This window comes from Pipistrellus hanaki (assembly GCF_964339955.1).
Source record: "Pipistrellus hanaki genome assembly, chromosome: 2".
Lineage (NCBI taxonomy): Eukaryota > Metazoa > Chordata > Mammalia > Chiroptera > Vespertilionidae > Pipistrellus > Pipistrellus hanaki.
Genome location: NC_140504.1, coordinates 62,099,390 through 62,126,169, shown reverse-complemented (window position 1 = coordinate 62,126,169; position 26,780 = coordinate 62,099,390). Strand labels below are relative to the sequence as shown.

Sequence of the window (26,780 nt, the reverse complement as noted above, 5' to 3'; positions counted from 1 at the left end):
TCCTTGATCATACATAGTTTGCACTTACCAATGGACACTAAAAAAAGTAGAAGACAGACATAATTACTTATTCTATAGAATTTTGTATTCCAAATCATGTCCATCATGTAAGAGAAGTAAAATATCCATTTTCAGTAACCATTTTTCAGCACCAGCTCCCCTCCAGTTAGAAAAACAAATACTTATTTCAAATGCCTTTATGACTTAAGGCTTCAATAACAACTCATGACTAGGCCAAGGTTTGCTATTATTTAATCTTGGAAGAACACAGAAAGAAAAAGGAAGGGAACGTAGTGGGCAGTGTGGAATGTAGGCAGAACTCCTTCACGTATCTGGCCACATGTGGCTTTAACAGATGAAGGGAAACTGGGGCTAAGGTTACATATTTCTGTTCAATAAGGGTATCCATGGTGGTAGCTTTCATGGTGACGATAGTCGTCCTGGTAACCATCCTGGTATCCTTGGTGGTAACTATGGTAACCATAGCCTGCATACTCATCTTCCGGGCAGCGCATCCCCAATGACTGCTGAATGGCCATTTCCTGTCTCCGGAGTTGCATCGAATCAATTAAATCGTACACGATCACCATGGACCACATTGGGGAAGGATACCAGGATTTTACATTTCCATCTTTTCCAACTAGAAGCATGGAGAAGTACTCAGGGCTCACTTGAAAATAGTTACGTATGTCTTTCACCAAATGGGCTGGTACATCTTCTCGTTCAACAACAGAGCTCCCTAGAATAGAATTAGAAAAATTGTTAGTGGATTAAAGAGAGCACTCAGGAAAAGAAAAAAAAAGTGAGAAGAAATCACAGTGAGAATGAAGAAAGGACCCATGATCTATTCTCTTTAGCTCAAGATCCAATTAAAGAAGTTTGCTGTTTTTTTTCTACTAGAAATGAAATGTCCCTGCTGTGCATATGATGTCCTCTTTATAGGAATGCTAAACATATAAAACCAGTCCCTTAATTTAATCCTTGCAAGATCAATTTATTTAAGACTTATTATTAACAAAGATTATATTGTTTGCATTTCTAAGTTTATTTCCAATTAGTTTAGTTAGTTCTTTGCAATTACAGTTTTTCTTTTGATGCTGTTGTCTGTATTTTTTAGAAGCTTATTTTATTGTCAAAGGTGAAGAACACGAATCACATAAGCAGTGGGTAAATGTGTTTGAATTATTGTGAGTATTGACACTGTCCATCGTTGTGCCTGGATTTCATATACATTTTCTCATGTAAAGAGCCTGATCTTGGAAGGAAGGACTTGATATGCTTTCTGAAATCTTTAGTCACTAGTCATTTTCTTCCAGCTTCTTGGAGCCTTTTAGTATACTAGTATATCTTCCTCTGTTGAAAGAGAATCAATAAGATATAACCTATGGGCCTCACAGTACCATCGTGAGAATTAAATGAAATAACATAGATGAAAATGCTTTGTAAACAGTCAAGTAGTACTAGTTAACAAAGTAAATATTTTTACTATAATTTATGAGTAATTTTACATTGAAAACAATGTTAGTTTTTTCACTCCACTTCCCATTCCTCTACATACATACTGTGTGGGCATGGGCGCGCACACACAACACATACACACACACATCCTATGTGCAAAGGAGGTGGAGTATACCTTAGAGTTATACCCACTGTTAGCATAAAATTCAATATAATTTAATTATTATAAAATAACAACACTATACCATTAATCGGGAATAGTTCTAAGACTCCCCCAATTTCTTCTCCAATGCCTAAAAGCTTCAGAATGGTTATGTGGCGCAGACCTAAGAGGGAAAAAAAAGCCATAGAATTAGAGGAAAGGACTCTAAGTCAACTTTTAATTCCAAACACCAATGTCTAACCATTAAAATCTCTATGTTTAAAAAGAATATAGAACATAACCTTATTAGGTAGAATAATCTATTTTTAAGTTATTCCACAAGAAAATACTTAAATACTTCTACAATTGTAGATTTTGGGGATTAACAGCATCAGATGTTGTTTGCTTTGAAGGTGTGTTGTTTTTGTATATTAAAATAGAAGAATTTGCTCTAAAACTGTGATTCCGACTTTATTAAATGACAAAAGGAAAATAAAGTCATTGGAACATTAAAATATCTAAGATGATCTAAACTGATCAGTGTTCTGAAAAAAAAGTCACATAAAATTACATAGATTGCTTTCAGAAAAAAAGACTTGGAGACCTTATACATTGTGATTGTTAAAGAAATAATTCTGGTTTCCCTGAATAAAGTTTGTAGCTTAAAAGCCAGGTTCTTATCACTCATTTTGAGGACTCAAAGGGTAGGTCACACTTAGGCAAGCACAGTTTGCTCCCCACCCTCAGCTAAAGTTTCAGGAAGGAGAGGTCATGCCTTGGCAGCTCACTGGAATTCTTTTGAAGACGAAGCACACATGGAGGGGTTCGAAGAAAGAAACAGGAGGGCAACGAGGCTGACAATTCATTCTCTCAAGATCTCATGGCTTAGACAAGGTTCCAGCCTAGTCAGCATAATAATTTGGGACTAATAATATGAACACTGTTGGTCCAGAGGAGAAAATTGAAAGCAGCTTTGGGAAGTCTCTTTTAAGGAAGAGCTTAAAGCAAAATATTATTTTAAAAAAGTTTTTGTGGTCTTTACTCTTTTCAGAGAAGTAAAACGTTCTGTTGTATATGTTGTTGACTTGTGTTTCCCAAAAGGGAAGATCATGAATTTATTCATGAGTTGTTCACATTTCCTGTATATTGTGAACAAGAGTTTGCCTACAATAATGTGCAGCAAAGACGTCTTTAGAAAATTAACAAGTCACGATTTTATTTATATTTTTATGGTGAAGGGTCACTAACTACTCTAAGAACTTCTGCTTACTAGCACCATTGGTAGCTATAAATAATTTAAAATATGCTTAAGAATAGTGTCACAATCAAATCTTATATATGTTGATATAAAGTCTTGAATTTTAACTGTGATAAAAGGAGCATAAATAAAAACTGAAATGTATTTATAATCTACAGTTTCTGGTACATAGCAAAGATCCAGGCTATGTTGGTGCTTTATAAAACTCACCTCCCCCTTTGAAAAATCAAGTACAGTTGTATAACAAATTATTTCCCTTCCTAGCAGAAGTATAAAAATAATGTTGACTCCAATAATAACTTTTTTTAAACAGTGGTCCCTGCTACTTCTCCACACTAGGGACTCTCAAAACTTCTTCCTCTGCAGAGGTATATTTTAAATGAGACTTCAGTTGGGAGTTCCACTTTTGGAATTGTCATTATCTCCATGGTTTTATCTACTGTGCATTTTCCTTTCTAAAAACCTACATTCAAAATGATATTAGCTGTACCAGGTCACTAGAATAATAATGTTTGGTAAGAACACACACACAAACACACACACACACACACACACACACACACACACACACTCTCTCTCATTTATTTTCAAAACACTGGGCAATTCACTACAAAAAAAAGTTCTCTATTACCTGCTTGTCTTAAAAATAAGGTTCTGTTTAACAGATCTCTTGGTGCCCTTTTAAAGGAATGGTAAATTAGCATAATGTGCTTCAATTAATACATTCATTTCCAACACCATTCCTGTTGTACAAAAGACATTTAATTTGTGAAGTGTCCAGAATTACCTAAGTAAATGATGAGTATCATAACTTAGGTAAACAATGATAGATATGGTCTTGAGACATACACATGACATAATACAGATCACTAACAGTAAAGCAGCAGGTATTTTCATGAAGAATTTGAGAGGGGAGAATATTGAGAGAAAAGAAAATAGATTCCAGTTGACTAAGGCTCCAGCCTAAAGGCAACTTTATACTCAATATAACTGAGTAAGTGTCTGGGAATCTACAGTCTGGACTGGGGAACATTTGGATGAGCTAAGCTTCTATGTTTCATTTTAGAGTTGAGCAGCAGGAGAGTGGTGTGGGAAGGCAGAGATGACGAGGCTTCCCACTCACCAAAATTGCATGCCTGACCACTGAGGGCCGAGAGCTGCTGTGAATAGGCCCAGTCTTCATCATTAGGAGCAGAGATCACCAGCAACCGCCTCCTCCATCGGAATCTGGAAAAGAAGCAGAAGGCCACAATGACTGCTTCTAACAATAGAGGCAATAGTGTAAGGAAGCAGGGTAATATTGGCTGTTGGTATTTTCCTATGCCCTGAACAAAAAGCACTGATTCTCAGAAATGTCTCACAGCTTCTCAAAAACCATTCGACTGCATTTGCACACTTCTTGAACTTTTTCTGTTGTAACTTCACAGTCTGCCTACTGTGGCATTTGCATGGTATGTCAGGCATGAGTTTGGCCACCATGCCTGATGAGGTCACTTAGGAAGAGACACAGCTCTCAGATGCAACAGGGACTGACCAAAATAGTATGTCCTATTGTAGCGAGAGAAATAAGAAATCTAATCTCACTTATTTGTGGAATCTAAAGAACAAAATAAACTTTCAAAATAATAGAACAGTGGCATGGGAACATGGAACAGACTGAAAAATCTCAGAGGGAAGCAGGGAAGGGGAGCAGGAAGAGATTAATCAAAGAACTTACACTGCATATATACATTGCCCATGGACACAGAGAACAGGGTAATAAAGGATTGGGGTGGGGCAGGAACTGGGTAGACAGGGGCAATGGGGGAAAAATTGGAACATCTGTAATACTTTCAAGAAGAAATATTTTTTAGAAAAGAATCAGAAAAGAACTGAGGAAAATTCAAGTTCAAATAGAGTTCCCTAGGGCTTGAAGGGGGGTTAAGAAATAACATGTACAGAAAATAGAATAGGAAAAGAGAACTGAATTTTAAGTAGGTGACAGGAAGAAGGAAATGGGAAAGTGGTTCAAAGGGTCAAGGAGGATTCCTGGCAAAACAAAGCTCTATTTACCTTCCTCAGTAGCTAATGGTTTCTCCAGAGGTAAGTACAAGTTCTAAAATGTACCATTAGTAAGAACTAACACTTATAAATTACTCCTATGCACTAAAATAGGACTAAACCTATAGCCATATGAATTTAGAATATATACTAGAGGTCTGGTGAATGAAAATTAGTGCACTGGGGGGTGGGGTGGGGAGGGGGAGGTGGTCCCCCTCAGACCAGCCTGTGACCTTTCGCAGTCCAGGGCTCCTTAGGGGATGTCAACTGATGGCTTAGGCCTATTCCCTGGGAGGTGGGGTCTAAGCTGGGATGTCTGACTGCCAGCTTAGACCTCACCCCCCAGGGAATAGGCCTAGCCATCAGTTGACATCCCCCGGGAGCCCTCAGGGGATGTCCAACTAACTGCTTAGGTCTGCTCACCATGAGGAGCGGGCTTAAGCCATTAGTCGGACATGCTTAGCGCTGCTACAGAGACCGGAGAGGCTCCCACCACCTCCGCTGCACTGGCCAGCCATGAGCCAACTTCTGACGGAGCAGTGCTCCCCCTGTGGAAACGCACTGACCACCAGGGGGCAGCTCCTATGTTGAGCATCTGCCTCTTGGTGGTCAGTGCGAGTTATAGTGACCAGTTATTCCTGGTTGTTCTGCCTTTAAGGTCAATCTGCATATTTCCTTATTATATAGGATAGTAAACTTGTTTCTGCTATTATAGCTCCAATACAGTAGATTGTGGAAAAGGTGTTTGTCTTGTAGGTAGGAAACATTTGTCACTGCTACTTTTGTGGTCCCTGAAGCACATCTCTCAACTCATCTAAGTCTCAGTTTTTCCTATCTCTAGAATCAAAAATAGCATCTACTTCAAAGAGGTGTTATAAGAATTTAACAGCCGAAACTGGTTTGGCTCAGTGGTAGAGCGTTGGTCTGCGGACTGAAAGGTCCCAGGTTCGATTCTGGTCAAGGGCATGTACCTTGGTTGCGGGCACATCCCCGGTTGGGGGTTTGCAAGAGGCAGCTGGTTGATATTTCTCTCTCATCGACGTTTTTATCTCTCTATCTCTCTCCCTTCCTCTCTGTAAAATATCAATAAAATATATTTTTAAAAAAGAATGAAACAGAGTTCAGGAATGTAAGTTACCCACGTGATGACATGGATATAGACAGTGTCTTCACCTGCTGGCTCCTAAGATGTCGAAGTATGTCCATTAACAGGCCTTGGACATTGTCTATCACATTGCCCATAAGATAACTGATCTAACCCTTGTGTTTGTATCATTTTACAGCTCACTTGCATCTATAGTAGGGGTGTCGAACTCAATCAGAGAAGGGGCCAAAATCTAAAATCCAGCCTAAATCGCGGGCCGAATGGTTTACTGAACAGTCATAAACTGACAATGTCATAAACTGACAGCGGAGTGCAGTGATGACAGCGCGGTGCGGGCCACATTGCAAGGCCTGGCGGGCTGGATTTGGCCCGCGGGCCTATAGCATATGTGTTCCTCATTAGAGCTCAGTGAGCACAGAACATATCGTCCCCATTTTACAGGTGACAAAATGAAGCTTAGAGACGTGAAGTAACTTGTCTACCTAGAAAATCTAAGAGGTGGTAGCAAAATACAGATTTCTCTGGCTCCCAGGCCTTGGTATCCCTCATCTACCAGCCTCAGTGATCCTGCTGCTTGGCTGGTGCTGCCAGGGTCCCTGAGAGGGTAGGCGGGAGAGAGCGTGAGCAGAGCATATGCAGCCAAGGGGCAGCAGTATGGTGTTGTCTCAAATTCCGCCTTCACCGGAGAAGGGGTTTTGCTTTCTGCCTCCAGTGCAGGCAACTGTGGGCTGTGAGTGTACTCCCTGAGCTGGAAGCCAGCTTATTTTATTCATCGCTCCTCTCCCTGTGCCCCTTCTAGCCTCAGAGTGAACATGAGAATTTTCAACCCAAAGAAAATGGCCTCTTGGGGGAATAGTGGTTTGGGTGAATGAGAGAAAATGATAGTCTGATGAAACACAACCTCTGAATAGATGCCTGGAGCAAGACTCACCAAGAATTGCTTGCTGTGACATTGCATTCGCTTCCTCTGCTTGTTTTTCTTCAAAGGGAAAGAAAAACTAAAATCTCCACTGAGGATAGGGAGATGAATGTTTTTGGCATGGAGGAGCGGAGAGGAGCATCTGAGACGGTCCGACGTTTCCTGGGAAAGGGACCAGTGACTGCTGTCGGATCACAAACATGGTCTCCTGCACTTTCCCTGCTTCCTTAGGAGACACGCCAGGTCAGCGCTGGCCCCCCAGGCAGCATCCACACCAGGCCAGCCTCCCTGGCCTCACACAGGGCCTAAGGTATCCTGCAGGGAGCTATTTTGGGTGAGGTATATTTTGACTTGTTTACCTGTGTGCACTGCTGCCGGCTGTCCTGATTGCAGAGGGATGGGGTTTGAGACTCTGTGTCCCAGACGCACCAAGAGAAGGTCATTTCCCCTAAGGGATGGTTTTTCTTCTCCCACAGCCCTTCACAGGAAGATAAAAGCCCCTAGCTCTCGACACTGAAGGAAATAACACCCATAGGATGTAACAAGAGATTGTGTGTGTGTGTGTGATCCAGATCCTTATTCTGGACAACTTGTTTTTCTGTCACTTTAGCTTCTCAGTAAATAAAAATTATATGAGCTATGGATGTGTTTGCTTCTCTTAACCAAAATTAGTGTGCATTCGCCCACTCTTTGGGGCTTCTGTGTCAGAGAAAGGTAATTATAGACTGAACCAAATGAGTGTCGCTAAAGGTTAGACTGGCTTAGAGTCTGGTCAGCTGAAACCAGGCTTTATAGACCCACCAACAACTCAGCAAATCTGAAGGAAAATTCCCATTTGGATACTGATTTATTTATGTAACTTTTAGTTTAAAAAAATTTTTTTTTTCAGTTCTCTTTGCCTGGGTTTTAATCCTGAGGTATTTGCTAAATCTTCTTTTCTCACCCCTCCTCACCTCTCTCTTAATGACAAAATTCTCTAACTAGGAGCTATCTAAACTGGCCCTAAAACTACTAATAATTTGCAATTATTGATAGTTCACTTTGTGCTAGATTCTGGGCAATCATTACCTTTAGTATTGAATTTACCTTTTATAACAATCTTAAGAATAGATACACTTAATACCCCCATTTTTAAGTAAGAAAACGAAAATACAAGAAGTTAAATAATCAGTCCAAGATCACACAACTAATAAGTGGAGAAAGCAGAAATTAAACTCTGGTCTGTCTTTCTCATGCTTTTAAGTAATATACTATTGAACTTTAATTTTTAAGACCAATGATAATGATCAGCATAGTGATTTCTCAGTTGTGACCACAGTCATGTATACCCATAGAATATCCAAATCATAATCATATACCATTCTGAATATCCATAAGAAATATATGTTTCTGAAATAGTATTAAAAATACCCTATATAATAAAGAGGTAATGTGCAAATTAACCCTCATGCCCCACAAGATGGCTGCCTAACGACCAGGCTGGCATAGGGATTAGTGAGGGACGACCAAATAACTGAACAAACAGGCTGTGTGGGGCAAGGAGGCCAGTGGGGGCTGTGAAGGGCAACCACGCCAGCAGGGTGTCAGTTGGGGGCAGTCAGGCCAGCAGCAGGGGTCAATAAGAGGTGACCAGGCCAGCAGGGGGGGGCAGTTAAGGGCTATCAGGTTGGTGTGTGTGGGGGGGTGCAGTTGGCACCAACAAGGCTGACAGGGGCAGGCAGTTGGGGGCAAGGGGGGCAGTGAGGGGTGACTAGGCTGGTGGGGGTTAGTTGGGGGTGATCAGGCTGGGGGAGGGGGCAGTTCAGAACAACCAGGCAGGCAGGTGAGCAATTAGGAGCCAGTGGTCCAGGACTGTAAGAGGGATGGACATCCCCCCAAAGGGTCCTGGATTAGAGAAGGTGCAGGCTGGGCTGAGGGGACCCTCCCCCCCCCCCCCCGCCCCCGTGCACAAATTTTGTGCACTGGGCCTCTAATAATTACATATTATAGGGCTCTATTCAGTTCAAAAGACTTTAGATGCAAAATGTGTGTACACGTCTTAAGAATCAAAAAGATTAGACTAATTCAAATCAGTGCCCAATGTAAATAAGCTTTGCAAGATTGTGAGTGAAAAAAATTGAGCTAATGTCAGATTTCCTTTTCAGGTTTTATAATCACATAGTGATTATAAACAGACATTCTTCCTTGGGATTGTAAGAAGAAGACCTCATGATATCTGCGGCTGAGAGTTTCACAGCTGGCTCAAATCCTTGGTTATAAATAACATCAGTGGTAACTGTCTGTTTTAGAGGTTGGGCAACCTGAGTTTACTGGGATGGTTCAGAAAGTATGCATCTTTTTGTCCTGATTTAGATTTAAAAAGAGAATGCTTTCAAAGAATCAAAGTCATCGTAATAATGTATATTTCTATAAGAAAATACTAGTTTTCTTTATATAATTTATGTTCTTGTGAAACTTAAGATACTTTGACTTAATAAAATGACTTCCTTAAAATTCAAAAGTAGAATGTGTAATTGAGTAGTAAGTGTAAATGTCTGGTTTTAAGTGGAAATCTCACTATGTGTACACAGTTATTGGACCATATGAGAGAACTTTAGATTCACTGTGTTTGCAAGATTAAATTACTAAACTTATGGGTCATTTAAATTCTCAGAAATTCTTTGTTTATTTCAAGCAATTAAAATAAATATATTAAATGAGAAATGTCTGAAATAATGTTGTTCAATAGCTGAGTTTTTAGCAAGAGCAAACATTATCAAAACCTTTTAAAACTATAGGTAAAATTTCCTAAGTTATAAATAGAACTAGAGGCCCAGTGCATAAAATTCATGAACAGGTAGTGTCCTAGGCCTGGCCAGCAATCAGGGCCAATTGGGGCCTGCTGGCTGCTGGCAGGGTCTTCCTTCATTCCATGCTACCCCCTGGTGGTTAGCACACATCATAGTGAATGATCAAACTCCCAGTCTCCTGGTCAAACACCCAAGAAGACAAATTGCATATTAGGCTTATATACATATAGATTTTAAGACTTAAAAGTCAAACTTAAATGTTTAAGTGAAAACTAAAATCAAAAGCAAACTTTTAAAGAATCTTTTCTGCAAGGAAGAAAGGAAGGGGGAAATGTAAAGAAAAGGAAAATATGCTTTTTAAAAATCTCCCTGCAAACAACCATATGCTCTTCTTCTTCTTCTTCTAAGTCATTGCCATCTACAGGGATGACCTGGGATCAGAAGTTGATGTTTCAGTGGCTCCAGGACTGAACAAGAAGCCATTTGCCTGTGGAGTCCTAGCACCCTTTCTCAGCCAAGAGAGTGGCATGAAAGCTGAACTGAGAGGTCCTGTGGAGAAATGCACTTGCCATCTCCATTCTAGGTACTTGCATTGCACTGAAAATTTGGGTGAAGAACCTCAGATTCATTTTAGCTCTGAAATTCTGTGGTTTTAGGATGATCTTTTTTCACTTCAAACTTTGGGCCTCTGGGTTCAAGACTAAAAACCATTCATTTCATATTTTCAAAAAGAGTATTAGATAAGAATGTGGACTTTGGTAGCCAGGTTATCCTGGGGCCACAGAGTCCTAGTGCTGCCACAGAGTCCTAGTGCTGACACTAGCTGAGTGATGAAAGTTACTTAATCGCCATGATGTTTAATCTGCTACATGACAATAGTTATAGTATTTGCATCACTGGATCGTTGTGAAGACTAAACCCACAAAAGAAGGTGAAGTGCTTGACACAGAGGTGAGCATACACCAAGTGATCACAGCAACCTTGGTAGGGGTGTAGGACTACTTACTATCTTTATTCTCATTTGTCCCTGAGAGATTTTTAGTTAAGAAACGTAGGGGCAAAATAGCTAGTAAATTGCAGACCCAAAACTTAGATGGATGATATGCCCGTCCTATGCTCCTTACACGTCATGAGGTTGTCGCCTAAGAGACCCACGCTTCCTGAATCTAGAGGAAGTCAGATTATCATTTACACATCATAGAATTCTTGATTCTCTGACTCGCTTATGGAGAATGTGCTTTATAGTTACAAGTAAGGAAGTTCTGCCTGGAGTGATACAGTTAACACCGAGCTGCCAAGCAAAGGCTCGCTCCATTTCAGGAGCCTCTCAGCCACACAATTCAGTTTGGGTGAGTCTGCTTGTTGTAGGTGGAATCAGTACAGTTTTGTACCTGCTAGGGCCCCAAAGGCCCTATAGAATTTTTATTCAATATGCAGGAAAGGAAGGAATGACATGAAGATATATATATTTACATTCTCTTCTGTGTGTAAGGAAAAGAGCTTCTCTACAAGGATTTGCAATAAACCACTCTCCCCGGGGAACCAGGGAGCTGGGTCAAGAGAATTGCTCCTTCTGAGGTCCTGGTAGGGCTTTTATTTTTCTCGGCAGAGTTGGAAGGAAGCAGAAAATCAAGCACAGTGTTCCAAATCCTGTTTGAAACTAGAAGGGGCCTAATAAATAAGTAAGTAAATAAATAAAATAAAATTGTTGGATACAAAGTCCTCCAAATTCACTGACTGAATAAGGTAACCCTCACAGGGCAGAATTCTGTATTTTGTACCCAAAAAAGGAGCAGAAAAGATGTATCCAAAACCATTAAATTGGCATTCAAGCTTGCAGCTGCCCCCAGCCAGCATTGTGACCAGAGCCACTTCCGACAAGACAAAGATGAAACCCAGGGGCCAGAGGGCTGGGAAGCAGACAGATCTTTTGCCAGGAAAGTTCTCTCTCTGCACACGTCTGCTCTGTGCTTCCTGGGCGTTTTCATTAGCTCACTCACAACACATTCCCGCCTGCCTCCTCGGAAACTCCAAAGGGGATGTACCTGGATAGGAAGTTCTCCAGGGACTGCTTTTTGTCTTCCTTGCAAACAATGCCTTCCTTCTTCTGTTTCTCCATGTCTTTGATTCGGGACTGGAAAGTATCGATCAGATCAAACACAGACTTCATTGCTATAGGCACCTCATAGTATTGCTGTTTAAGAAAGAATAGAAAGTATATAATGTATAAGTGTGTTTCTTCCTTCTGCTCAGAAAACAGGGAGCCCAGGAGAAACTGAGGGAGCTCTGAAAAAAAATCAGAGCCTAGAGGGCTCAGTGGCTTAGAAACTCTCTCCTGTCATTTTACTTCTGCTGATGTTGTGAACTTCCGGATCCATGAGACAACTGCCACTTACCTTTTATGAGGATTGCTTCTCAACTGCACTCCTTTTATTGGAAAGGGTCCATGCCTCCTTCACCACACATATCTTACGTTCACTTCCCTACCTCTGGGACTAAACTGGTTCCTGTTCACTACACAATTGGCTGGGAAATGAGAAATGCTTTATCTAACACAGGGATGGAATAATGTGTTAGAATGTTCCACCTGAGCAATAAGGGTAATTGTCTACCAGAAGTGGACTTGTTATTTGGCCATTAGGAATCTGCAAAAACTCTTTATGATTCCCAGAGATTATTTTATTGAGTGACCATCACTTAAAATTAGGTTGCTTCCTTAAGTATTCTCAGAAAAAAAAATTGGGATACAGTTCAAGGATAATGAAATTAAATTTGCTGGATCATTCTTGTCTGGACTTACAACAGCAACCTAAGATGGATTTGGGGGCTGGCTGAGCATAAACAGCATACATCAAGGACATGGCCTGGAGCTACATAGACTCCCAGTGGGAAATTAAGTCAACCAGAGGATGTTAAAGCTGGCAGAAACCTTAGGGATTATCTAAGATTGGAGGCCAGCTGCACAAGTACAAGAAGAATTAATCTAGAAAAATACTGCAGATATTTTGAATCAGCTATTCGGATAGCCCAGGCAGACTTTTTCCTGGTGATTTTCAGATAAGCATGATATACTTATGTACACACATATGGCTAAAACAGTGGACTCTGGAGCAAGTCTGTATGGCTATGAAGTCCAATGATAACTGGGTGACTTGTGCAATACTTAACTAACCTGTACCTCTGTTTATTCCTCTGCGAAACAAAAGTAACTTTTGTTATTTATTTTAGATATCTGAGATAAAGGTCATCGAGAGTTAAGCTGAGTGCCTGGCATAAGGAAAGCACTCAATAAAGTTATCTATTTTTGTTATTTTTTTAAAATGATTCTTCATAGTTCAGAACCTTTGTCCCCAAGCATATGAACAAAGTAGGTATAAAACCTTACTGTCTTGTCCATATTTGATCAAGAATTAAACTTGTAGGCCCTTCCAAAGTAGGCCTATGTCAAATCTGGTTGTCTTGAAGGCAGAGGCCAAATACTCTTTATCTCTTATCCCTAGGGCCTGGCACACCATAGCTATTCAACAACTGTCTAATGAATGCAAGACATTGATGTTACAGAAGAATTTAATCTGAGTCAAATAAGTGGGGCATAAGAGGTCATCCAACCCAGTCTTTTTCAGAGACCACATTTCTGGACACAAATTCTAAAGACCAACATGGAACATTTGGACCATTTCAAAATTTTCCCATTTATAAATTAATTTGTGTTCACTCATATCTAATAGACTCAGTGACAAAAAATTTCAGAGTTGCTGTTATAAGGAATGGCACCACATTACCTAAATCAGGAACCCATACCTTGACTCTGAGGTCCACATCTGTTAGCACCATGAAGAAGTCATCATAGGTCATTCCATACTCTTTCCTCAGCTCACTGATGAGGTGCTGGTCTACCAAATCCTCATCATCCACCACTTGCATGGGTTTCTCATTATCTTAAAGCAAATGAAATGTGAATTAATATGGTGTGACAAGATAGAAATCAAAAGAAACAAATGGGTAGAAGCTCTGGGCCTCCAGAGCTGTTAATTAGAACAGCTTACATTAGTTGCACATATTCAATTAACATTTTGTTTAAATAAAAATTTACAAAGTGAATAAATAAATACAGAAATGACTGAATAAGTAAACTCATTTTGAAAATCGCTCTTCTAAAGAAGACCAAGCTCTATCTCTGCCCATCTTGGTTAAAGTAAATCATTAGGAGCAAAATGAGAGACTGATGAATCATCCCTGCAAGAAGACAGCCACCTCACCCAGTACGAGTCATCACCCTAATTCACCAGGGAAGTAGGCAAGGTACTTTTACATTTTACTTAATTTTAAAATTTATTTTAGTTTTAGCTATTTACTTAAGTCTAAAATCTGGGTCTGTTCCTCCCTTTTACTCTACAATCACTTTGGGAATCAGTGAACTATGTCATTGCTATAAAGCAGTGGTCAGCAAACTCATTAATAAACAGAGCCAAATATCAACATTACAACAATTAAAATTTCTTTTGAGAGCCAAATTTTTAAATTTAAACTTTTTCTAATGCCACTTCTTCAAAATAGATTCACCCAGGCCATGGTATTTTGTGGAAGAGCCACACTCAAGGGGCCAAAGAGCCACATGTGACTCAAGAGCCATAGTTTGCAGACCACGGCTATAGAGACAAAGGAAAAGTCTATGTTCAAGCCTAGTATCAAGTTCACCTGGCACTTGAAATAAGTCAAACTATTCATAATCCAAAATTTCCAAGTCAATATAATTTTAAGAACAGTGTTACTGAACTTATGGAAGTTTTAAACCATTATCTATTTGTTTTCAAATATTAAGTCTTAAAAATAAATTATTATAACTCAAAATGGTTCCTAAAGGTGCCACTGGGTTAATAAGAGATATGAAAATGGCATCTGCTATGTCTGGAAAGCATTTTGGAAGTTATAGGACAGCTTTATTTATTCCTTCTCTCTCATACAAGTCACAGTGTTTCCTTCAACTCTACTAGACTTTTTATCTCCAAAATAATCCCCTGTATTTTTTAATGTAAAAATTTAAACTTAACAAATATGTGATTAATAGATATATTAGTGAAGAGAATCTATCAGTTATTATTAACATTGCTAACCCAATGAATTGTAGTGCAGTAGAAACAACCACCATTTTGCAGATACTGAAGTTATATAGCTTGAGTACCATTGACCATCACTCTTTTTTTTAAAAAATATATTTTATTGATTTTGTACAGAGAGGAAGGAAGAGAGATAGAGAGTTAGAAACATCGATGTGAGAGTCATTGATCAGCTGCCTCTTGCACACCCCCTACTGGGGATATGCCCGCAACCAAGGTACACGCCCTTGACCGGAATCGAACCCGGGACCCTTCAGTCCCCAAGCCGACGCTCTATCCATTGAGTCAAACCAGTTTCGGCTGACCATCACTCTTGTATTTATTTTTTTAAAGGAACAATTATAATTTCACTATCACTTTTGTTTATTTGATTAGTTTTGTTGAAAGCATATAAACAAGAAACTTAATTTCTCCCAAGTAGATCAAAATGAGAAAGGAAATTATTTGTTTTCCTTCCCAAATCAAAACAGTTCTTCATGGAGATGGTCCAAAGGCATGGAACCTACATGAGGACCAAATGCTGTCCACAAAATGAAAAATAATATATCTCATACATACAAGCTATTTTTAATCTTTTAAATATATTTTATTGATTTTTTACAGAGAGGAAGAGAGAGGATAGAGAGTTAGAAACATAGATGAGAGAGAATCATTGATCAGCTGCCTCTAGCACACCTCCTACTGGGGATGTGCTTGCAACCAAGGTACATGCCCTTGACAGGAATCGAACCCGGGACCTTTCAGTCCGCAGACCGATGCTCTATCCAGAGTCAAACTGGTTTTGGCCAAACTGTTTTTAGATGCACATTTTGCTCTCATTGATAAAACATAAATCAATTAAAAAGAACTGCTAGATCTGTGTTATTGGTTTTTTTATTTATTATATCTCATTGAGTAAAAAAAAAACCTAGTTGCAGAATAAAATGTATATTATGACTTTATTCTTCATTAAAAGAAAATAAGACAAAAGATAATACATCCACATGTGAATATGCACAGGAAAAGGTCCTGCAGGACATACAGCTGTTAACAATGGTTGTGAGGAGAAGCAGAATTTGTCACTCCAAAATATGCCTTTTTTGAGGATAGGCATATTTTAAGAAACGACACTCAGGAAGAGAAGTTTTTACCTTCTCCCTGAAGAATTTAGACAGAGGGCCTGCTCAGGAAGGGAGATATCATCATAGATAAATGTAGTTTAATATAAACTCGGTGTGATGGAAATGAAGGAACCTAGTTAGGCCTCTTTGATCAAAGTTTTTTCTGGGTCTCATTGTTAAAGTTGGCCCAACAAAACTTTATTTGTCAAAAGTTTGCTTTACCATCTACATGTAAACTGCCTTCCTGCACTTGAAGTCTCAAACAACTCTTACTCAATTTGTCCCTGGATCCTATTATACATTCATAAAGAACCCTTGTATGTACATAAGTAATAAGTTTGGTCATTTTATCTTGTTAATCAGTCTCTAGTTACTTTGATTATCAGGACTTATTAAAAGAAAAATTATTTCTCTGCTCCTACAGTTGCCTCTGGAGAGTGGGGAGAGGTAGGGTAGAAACTTTCATTGTTTACTGTATGCATGTCTATAATTATTTATATTTTAACATGAAACATATTTTACTTTGTGATTAGAAATAATTAATAACGAGAAAAAGATCATTTAAAAACTGATTTTCAAAATGCCCTTAACAATTTCTTTTCTGATTCTAAGATTTTACAAACCAGATTTTTATCTCGAACTTAGGAATTGCTACTTTTAGTTCCCAACACACATTCATTTTTGTTTTTGTTCATTAAACAAAATATTTTTCTCTAGTGTCCAGAACTGATTCTGCTTTGGGTGCTGGATTCAGAAATAAGTATACTTCAACAGAGTTCAAGTTCCTAATCAGAATAAAAAGTAGACTATTAGCATTTACCTAACAGATAAAATCAAAAAACCATTGAGCGGTTGAGACAGAAGGAATTTGGAGATTATAGCAGATTTTAAAAATGGCCCCATTTCTCCACCCCTCTCTGTACCCACTACACTCTGCCCAGTAACTGCGGCTCCCTGTTATGATGAATGGGCTGAACTCTCCTGCCTTTTGATTTTGTTTTGCTTTGTTAGCACAAGTAACACAAATAGAGAAGCTAGAAGTGAGTTTGCACATTTGGAATTGCTCTTGCCTAGACCATTATTACTATGAATACATATCCACACCAGACAACTAGAGAATAAGTCAAGTCATGTTACTCTGATCTCATCCTAGCCAGGGCAATCCCAGATCAGCTGGCACCCAGTTGACACCTAGCCTTTATGCAAGCCCAGCCAAGATCAGCGAACCACTTAAACAACCTGTAGCTGACTGAAGATACATGAGCAAGCCTTTCCAAGCCATGCCCATATCAGTTAAACCCTACAAACTTGTAACTAAATGAATATCTAATGGTGTATGCCAGTGAGGTGTGTGGGTCTTTATTACATAGCCTTATTGTGTCACTAGATAACTGATATGGACATTTTCAACTCAGTCACATTATTGAGGTTGAAACGAAAGAACAGTATGTAGTGCATGCTGTAGTGTGCAGTCCAGATCCTACTTTCAGACTAAGTCTGCTGTGAATGTGAATAGCTGAGTCCTTTTAAAAAGTGTTTGTCATAAAAAAAAAAAAATAGCTGCCTTGCTCTAAATTACACCCATACTAGGGGATAGCCATATTCAGTGGTTGATGCAGTGTGTGTGTGTGGGGGGGGGGGCGGGGGGGCAGGGAGGGAGCTGTAGATATAAAGCTGTTCTCTTTACCTTAAAGTGAGCAACTCTGATGGGCCAACCTCATTACAATTCAAAGTCTCCCTTTGTCATCTAGCATCCCTCATCCCTCATTCGTGTGGTTCCTGGGGATATTCCTCATTAACTTCCTGCATGCAAATCTCAAAGTCTCCATTTGTTTCTCAGGGAACCAACTTGTCACAGACCCCCAGGGAGGGAGCAACTTACTCAAATTCTCAAAGCTAGTTAATAACGGAGTAAGGGTTAGGACTCAAATAAAATGACCTCATTTCCTTTCCAGTGCTCTTCCTGCTTTACCAAAATATGTCACACTCAGGATGGAAGGGACCAAGATTTAAATCAAACTTTGTTCTACTAGGATGTGGGAAGAAACTAATCTCATGGTCTGGTTTCTCCTTTCAACTAAAATATTTTCTGAAGTGTTTTGACTGAACATGAGAAATAAACCATTCTGGTCTTCCAGACTACAGAAATATCTACATCCCAAATGAATGTTAGAATTGAGCAGGAGAGTCTGCCAACAAAAAGCCATAAAAGCACTGATTGACACTGTATCCCACTAGGGTGGTGGCAATTCTGTGGCAAGACAGAGTCCACTTCTGGCTGAATTCTGAGTAAGGTACATGTGAGGCCAGCTCCTGTCTCCAGCTGCCTGCTCTCTGCTATGGTCTGCATTCCATCTCAATCAGGGCTGGGTCAGCAAGAGGTTCTCTGGGAAAGCAACATAATTTTGGCAGCTTCTTGTTTTGCCAGAGCTCTGTAGTCCTTGTCAAGGGTTGCATGGCTTAGAAGCAAATGTTTGGTCGGGAAGCATCCCATAAACTGTCCATCTGCTTCTGATCCAGTTGAAATGATTCACAGATTCAAGCCCATTTGGTGGAATTTGGTCATTCCACATGGCCTGCCCCAGACCTCAGAGTACTGAGGAGGGGCAGGGGAAGGGTGAACTCTGCTGTGTCCTGGTAAGGACTGGCCCTGCATGTGGGACATTTGTCTGGTTTCTCATGTTTTAATAATTCCAACTCTGAAAGTCGGGGTCAAATTCAGGTAATAGCAAATTTCTTATGGATTTGCTCTTCTATGTCTGACCATAGATAGCAATGACATGCAGAAAAATTCAGCATCAATTACAACTTGTTAAACACCAATTGTCCCAGGCATTTTGTTTGAAGTTTTCATCTGTGACTACTTCTTCTCTGTAATATCTATGGTTTCTCCTCCTTCCACCCTCCCATCCCTAAGTGCAGGCCATGCCATCAATGCCTCTGGAATACTTTAGTTCCTCCCATTGCTTTAGAAGTTCCCTATCTCCTCTAGCACTTTTCAAAGTATAACCTACTGTCTACCTTCATCACAATCACCTTGAGTTCATATTAAAATTGCAATCCTTGAATCCAGACCGCTGGGATCAGAATCACTAGTAAGGAGATCCAGGAAACTGCATTTTGATAGGTTTCCTGGTTGATTGTTACACATACTAGCAGCAGAGGTAAAATTCATATCGTTGGCATAGCATACAAGCCACTTAAATCCTGGACTCAGTCTGACTTATTAGCTATCTCTTAACCCTTCTTCCACACATTATGCTCTAGCTCCCTATTTTCAGTGTCCAGAAACATGCCTTCCCTTTCTGGCATGCTCACCCTACCCTTCTTCACATGGGAACTCCTAACTAGCTGGGTTACTTGTCTTCACTTCACCTGCACACTCATAACATTTTTACATTCTCTGTAACAATGCCTATCACCTTTCATTGTAACCAATATTTACATACCTATCACCCTACTAGATAGGAGAACCTCAACAATGGGAACTTGATCATAGATCATAGATCATCTAAGTTCTTGTAGCCTGGCACACACAGGCTCTTGACACAGATTTGGTAATCATGAAAACATCCCCTAAAAAAAGATATCACATGAAAAATAGAGGGTAATATGGGATAGAGCAAAGAAATTGAGCAATTCTGGTCTGTGTACAAAACCCACCATCAAACCCTTACACTTTCCTTTATCTTTTGAGCCCCAAACACAACCAATTCAGTGCAATTTAAGAAAACATACTATATACATCATTTTAAAAAAATTTTGGTTTTCATGTATGAGGTCTAAAAATTAAAATAATCATATATATATATATATATATATATATATATATATATACATACATACACACATATATAATTTTTCTGTATATTATTTCTTGTTTTGACACTTTAAAAAGCTTGGGGAGCAACTGTCCCTCTCTGGGCTAACCAATTCTTAGAGACAGCAAAGGGCCAAGCAGGGAGCCGGTCTTTGAAATGCAAACTAACCAATCCAGAGCCCTCAACCCTTTCTTGGCCCATGGAACCCAGGAGACAATATTTCTCTGCCTTAATCATTTCAGAAGCAGGTACTAGGCAGCTAGGGACCAACCCTACAGCCCAAAGCCCACTAAAATCATTCACACTAACCAACGTAAAACTATTCACCCTATCCTGCCTTGCTTTTCCCCATGAAAACCCCAATTAAGACCATGCCTGGACTCTCTCCTCACTCTTGCTTCTGCTTCCCCACCAAAACCTGGTGTTTCTCCGTGGCCCTGAGGAATGCTGCAGCTTCCTCTCTGGAACCCGTGAGTAGTAAATTCTATTTTTCTTTGACATTCCAGTATCTTAAATGTCATTCAGTATGCCGCGCTATTCACCATCAGACCTTAATAATGTCCTGGGGTAACATATAACATAAATGAAACATACTTATACGGCATTAAAAATATGACTATTTTATTCAAGAAGTCAGTAGGAGCCAAAGGTCTCTCTGTTGCACTTTGGATAAACCTGGAGAGCAAGACTCCAGCAGATGCTAAATTGCTTTTATCTCAAGAGTATTGCCAGGATTGCGGAGCTGGTAGGTTATTTCAGTTCGGATAACGTTGGCCTCCAGCTACGGGATTTACTTCCTTTTAACTGGAAACAGATCAATTCAAGTGACTTTGTAGTTGATCTGCTTGCTCCTATTTTACTCTGTGAATGGTCGTTTGCCTGCTTACCATCAATCATTGTAGGAGGAGTGACTGGGTTACTATACTATATTTTGTATTAAAAGAAGGAGCATATAGGTATTTATATTCATTTGTATTTGCACAAAGACATACTAAATGAACAAATAAGAAATCATAAAAATACCTATGGAAGCAGGAATAACAGAGTAAAGGGCCTAGAAATGGGTGTCAGACTTATTTGAGTATAACTTTTTATGACCTCTGAGTTTGGAATTTTTAAAAAAAGTATCATTAAAACAATTTAATAAAAACCAAAAGAACCTTATTAGAGTCATCAGATACCGAAAAAATTTACTTAGTTTCAAGGCACCTCTGCTAAATCCACCCACTTTTAAAAATTCTGATATTTATAATACCTTCTCTGATGGCGGCACCACATTCTTCTACCACTTCAAGCATTTGACTTATGAGGTACTTTACAGGTCTTGATTGTCAGGGTCTGATCTTGACACTGATACACTGGGTGCTAGGGGCAGTGGAATGGGATGACTAAACAAGTTAGGAGATAGCCTCTCTAGCCTCTAGGGCACAGAGTGATTGATAATCAAGATTAAATAAACAGAGAAGGACACTGCAGCCAGTGTCTGGAAATCTGCTCACTCACCCAGCCTGGCCTCTCAGCACGGGGTGACAGAGTCTAGAGAAGGCAGCTGCCAGACTGTGTCACCAGTGATGAAAGGAGGAGTTGGGGCAAAGGGTCAATTTTTCAGGTACTCCTGAGGGAAAGCAGCATTTCTGCATTTTTATGGATCCTGGCAGTTGTGAAACTTGTCCTGAAAGAATAATTCTCTTCAACAGGATCAAAATCAGAGAGTATTTTATGCTGAAATGTATTTTTTTATACTCATAAAAGTTTGGGATTATTTTTAAAAGAAATTCACCTCTGAATTCCATATTCCATCCTAGATTTATGTTTTATTTTATTTTATTTTATTTTTTTAAATATATTTTTATTGATTTCAGAGAGGAAGGAAGAGGAGAAAGAGATAGAAACATCAATGATGAGAGAGAATCGTTGATAGCTGCTTCTTTCATACCCCTTACTGGAGATCAAGCCCGAAACCCAGGTATGTGTCCTTTACTGGAATCGAACCCAAGACCTTTCTGTCCCACTGAGCCAAACCAGCAAGGGCCTACATCAACATTTTAAATGCCACTAGCAATTAAGAATGCTTTTATGTGTTAGGTCATTCTAAACCCTCCCATACAGCACTCTGGGCTGGCAAAAGCAGATGGGATTATGCTGCACTGGAATTTGCTCAAGCCTGGATAAGTTTGTTAAGCTGATGCTTGAAATCTTCAGGTAAATTTCCTGGTATTCATAGGTCTGTTATCTATAGTTCACGTACATGTAGGAAGAAGGAGCATGTGGGGGGACAGCTCACACTGGAATTATATGTGGGTCTCTGCTTTTTAGGTCCAGTAAAATCCTGGAAGAGTACAGAGTGCTTGATTTATTTTTAAGGAAAGTAAGGCCATCTGATAGATTTCCAGCTGAAAATCGGTCAAGGCTGGAGTTTGGTTCACTGAGACCATGAACACGCCAATTCCTACTTTCCCATGGCTCACTCCCAGACTTGGCTGAAAGTACTATGGCCTTTCTCATAAGGGTAACCTGGGACATGACACAAAGACTGAAAGGCCTTCCAGGAATTAAGTGAGGAACAAGATAAAAGCACTTCAAACCATGTCCAAGCTGCCATTCAGTGACAGGCAAATGCCCAAATCACCATACCTGATTTTCAATAGGGCATAAAAGAAAACCTCAGTCCCTCTACAGTTTATATTCAATCCAGATGTCTGGAAAGCAGCAGGAGTAATGCTAACATTTTGCCAAGGTACCACCAGATGCTTATAGCAGAACCATATAGAGGTTGAGGTAGGAGACATAATAATTTCCCAAACATCCCTCAAATAAGGCATGAGAATTCTTTGTGTGAGAGTCTGTGGTTAACACATTTGACATTGGGAACACCTGGGGAAGAATTTTCATCGCCAGCCAGAACCCGTTCCTGCACCGGATTGAATGCCTACTTCCTCTCCAGACATCTGGATCATAATTGAACTCTCTGGCTCATGCTACTATTTGAAAATCCAGGAAGCAAATGGTTGAATCCCAGTTAACCACTGAACATGTGCCTTTGGGTATTATCACCGGGAGTAGTAATACAGCCTAACCTTGCAGAGCAGTTGTGAGGGTTCACTGTCAACATTCTATAAACAGCAGAAAATGATTACAAGTATTTTTCAATTATAGGTGCTCTACTCTCCATGACAGCTCACTGATCTCCAGATGCCTGCCAGAACCAAAGGTGGTGATGATGACCACAGTAATAGTGCTCATTATGTGATGGCTATTTACATACATTGCCTCATTAAATCCTCACCGCAGCCTGGAAATATAAACTATGTTCTAAGTGGAGAATTAGGGAGTGGCTTGGCCCAAGATGTTCTCACCACAAAGAGGCAGTGACTGTGTTTCTGAAATGGTTTGTTTGACTTCACAACTTCTTTGGTGTCTCCTGTTTGTATGCTTGTTGTTTTAGTTAAGGTAAGGACATTTCATTGTTGTTCCCCCTGCCAAACACACACACACATACATAGCACCTCCACAGATAAATCACTGATCCACAGTGGTTTAGGGTGGGACATTGGGAAGGAAGCATTTAATTTTCCTTTGGATCTATGTCAGGAGTGTAAGGTGGGCTAATGAAAGAAAATGTATAACTGAAACTTCCTACCTGAATACATTCTAGAGATCTCTACTGTACAACACATGCCTAAGGCAGTGGTCGGCAAACTCATTAGTCAACAGAGCCAAATATCAACAATTCAACGTTTGAAATTTCTTTTGAGGGCCAAATTTTTTAAACTTAAACTTCTACTAATGCCACTTCTTCAAAATAGACTCACCCTCGCTGTGGTATTTTGTGGAAGAGCCACACTCAAGAAGCCAAAGAGGCACATGTGGCTCTCGAGCTGCAGTTTGCTGGCCACTGGTCTAAGGTTAGCAATACTGTTCTATGAACTTAAAAATCAGGTAAGAGGATCGATCTCATATTGTGTTTTTATCACAATAAAAATATGACTTAGAAAGCTAGACCATATTAAAAATCAAATTGACATTATCATGGCATAATTACGACTATGTGTTCAATTATACTAAGATCACATGACAGAAAAATCTGTGAGCTAGTGTGTTATATGTATTGAAGTTAAATGTTAACTAGTGGGGAAAGTCTCTTTTACATCCTTTCAGATGTAATGTATTTTATGAAAAACATACAGAATATATAAATGGCAGAATAGGAAGTATTTTCTTTATAGTTAAATGAGAATAAAAAAGTACACAAAGCATGTAAGAAAAAGGTTTAGCTGCTGTAGCTGGTTTGGCTCAGTGGATAGATTATCTGCCTTTGGACTGAAGGTACCAGGGTTAGATTCTGGTCAAGGGCATGCACCTCAGTAGCAGGCTCGATCACTGGCCCTCTAGGTAACTAATTGATGAGTCTTTCTCACATCCATGTTGTTCTCTCTGTGTTTCTCCTCCTTCCTTCCACTCTCTCTAAAAAATCAATAGAAAAATATCCTCAGCTGAGGATTAACTTAACTAACTAACTAAGGCCCTGGAGATGTAATAATTAGAGAATAAATGGGTGGGGCAGATTTGGGGCTTCTGACTCTGAGGCTTAACTACTCCCAGTAAGTCTTTCAATGATCCCAGGGGAACCGCAGTGAGTTAGATGTCAGCTGCCCAATGACACTTCAAGGGTCCCACACGCATCATTAATATGAAAATTGCGAAAACTCTACATTCAGCCAAATTCTTCTGTTCTCCAACAGGACTTGGGCATAGTTCAGTCTACATTTCAGTGACTTTTCATTTATCTTAACAGCTTCTTTCAGCCCTGGTTAATTCCCTCCCCAGCCTTGCCAGACTCAAGTAGTTCAAGGGTCTGGCAGGTTCCCATCTGTGAGTGAGTTGCTTGCAGCATGAAGGCTGCAGGAAGATCAGATGATGCTACTCACAGGCAAGAAGACCCAGAATCCAGAAGAAAATTTCTGAATACCTCTCTGGTTCTCCCGGTGCTGTATTACTTCTCTCTTTTTTCTCCACCTTACTGGCTTTCAATCCATAGAGTACATGCATATTTTTCATTTAAAGTGTCAAAAACTTAAACCAGAACCATCAGAAGTGGTTATGCAAATAAACATTAGGCACAACTAAACTTTGTTGCCAAAGGAAAGAGCCCTCTGGATATCTGAAGTTTTCTGTGATTCCCCACTGACCTCTCCCATACAATATGTCCCACCTTAGCTAAGAGAAAAACAACAATATAATTAAAATAGTTAAGAGAACCTAGCTGGAAGTGGTCGATTTTCATGGTGCTGTTGTTGACAGGGCCAAAGATGGTGATCACAGAGATTTTCCTGGTGGCCATCTTGCAGAAACTTTCCAGATATTCATCTCGCTGTTGCACATACATGTTGTTCTCAACCTTAGGAGCGGTGATCAGCTAGAAGTGAGTGAAGGCAAGCAAATATTAATTCATACCAATAGTTTTACACTGAGGCAAAATCCAAAGGGATAACTTGGAATAGAGGGTAGGTAGTGACTTGACACCAAAACTAAATTAAACTAAGTTAAGCTATGCTAAGCTAAACTAAACTAGACTATATGGTTCGATTGGACAGTTAGCATAATCAGGGCCAAAAGACTGTTTGTAAAGGGTATTTATTTTTAAATGGCTCCAGGAAGCTTAGATTTTTCTGTCATTTCTACTCTTTACATTCCTTACTAGTGCCCATGTGTCTTGGTTTTCTCACCTGTGAACTCTGCACAGCAGAACTTATTGTTCAAGGCTGTTGTGGACACTTGATAAATACTTGACATGTAAAAATTGCTCGACAAATCTTCCTTATCCTAATTGGCTGCTCTGACATTTGTGAATTGAGTGGTTACTACTATTATTTCATGTCTCACAGGGTTGAGAGAGTTTCATAGCCAGGCCGTGAGCACTCTGGAACAATCGATGGCTGATGTCTGCTATGAACACTGTCTAATCATTTGCTGACTCATTGCTGGGCTCAGAAGTCAGCCTCTACACATGTTATCCCATTTGACGACATTCAAATATATCAGCCACTTCTCTACTTGCCTATCTAACCAGATGAAATGATTCTGAAGTCTGTCACATGGCATTTCTCAGGGGGGAAGTTCTTTCAAATTCTTTCTCAAAATGGTTAATGCCTGGTCCCAGCTTGATTCTGCTGTTTATTTTTCTCCATCAGAGATGTTTATTGCTTCCTGTAGGCTTTCCCTTCTAAGAATTGCCTATGCTTGACAAAATATTATTCCTCATGGAAATCAAGATGTGTGCAATAATTTTAGGGTGGAACATTAACAAAGGCTTTCTGGGATAAAGTTATATCACTTTCTCAGATTGTTATTTATTTTAAGTAGACATGATTTCATTTATTTTTTATTTCGTGTTTATAAGCCTGTTCCATTGGACGTGATGGGTAGAATATGTTTGTTTAAGAAATGTAATTTTCCAAAAGGAAAAATAATCAAATTTATTCATTGATTCTACTTAGCCTTAAAAAAGACTTAAGGTGGCTATAAAAAGAGATAGTAATGGTATTTGGGGTTTGTTTGTTCGTTTTTAATTAGCTATATGACATCAAAAAATATTTGCTTAGATGTTTATAGTAACCCAAATCTTGGGAGTTTTATTTTCAGTTGGGATGTTTTATGTTTTCCTTGCTGGTTATTCTTTGCTTATAAATACACTATTTTGAGATAAATAAAGTGAATGTTTAAGGGAGAACACAAAATAGTCAAAACAAAGGTAAGATTTACTGGTTATGATTTTGGATTCCTTACTCTAAATGAAGCCCATGTTTAGAATGTGTTTAGAGGAGTCTCTAGGGCCCAGTTGCTCAGAGGCTAAATGATTGATAATTACCTGCCTCTATAATTTCAAATCCATACATAGACTCCATTTTATTCATCTCACACTTTGTCATGAACCTTTAAAGTCCATGGACAGACCATGATATGACAGGATTTCAAGAGTCTTCAAAACGCTCTCTGGTCTTCTCCCCCTTGTACACACCAGATAATTGAGA

The 26,780-nt window shown here is 39.5% G+C and overlaps 1 protein-coding gene across 2 annotated transcripts in view; it reads right to left on the bottom strand.

Moving 5' to 3' along the window:
* Positions 1 to 230: 230 nt before the first annotated feature.
* The window catches only part of CCDC80 (coiled-coil domain containing 80), a 35,036-nt gene continuing 8,486 nt past the window's right edge, over positions 231 to 26,780 (bottom strand). For both annotated transcript variants that reach the window (XM_084874013.1, XM_084874014.1), the window contains exons 3-8: positions 25,009 to 25,165; positions 13,513 to 13,649; positions 11,757 to 11,905; positions 3,982 to 4,085; positions 1,704 to 1,784; positions 231 to 739 (exon numbers count right to left, since the gene is read on the bottom strand). In XM_084874013.1, the coding sequence (XP_084730139.1) occupies positions 393 to 739; positions 1,704 to 1,784; positions 3,982 to 4,085; positions 11,757 to 11,905; positions 13,513 to 13,649; positions 25,009 to 25,165 (975 nt within the window). In that variant the 3' untranslated portion in view covers positions 231 to 392. The remainder of the gene's footprint in view (positions 740 to 1,703; positions 1,785 to 3,981; positions 4,086 to 11,756; positions 11,906 to 13,512; positions 13,650 to 25,008; positions 25,166 to 26,780) is intronic.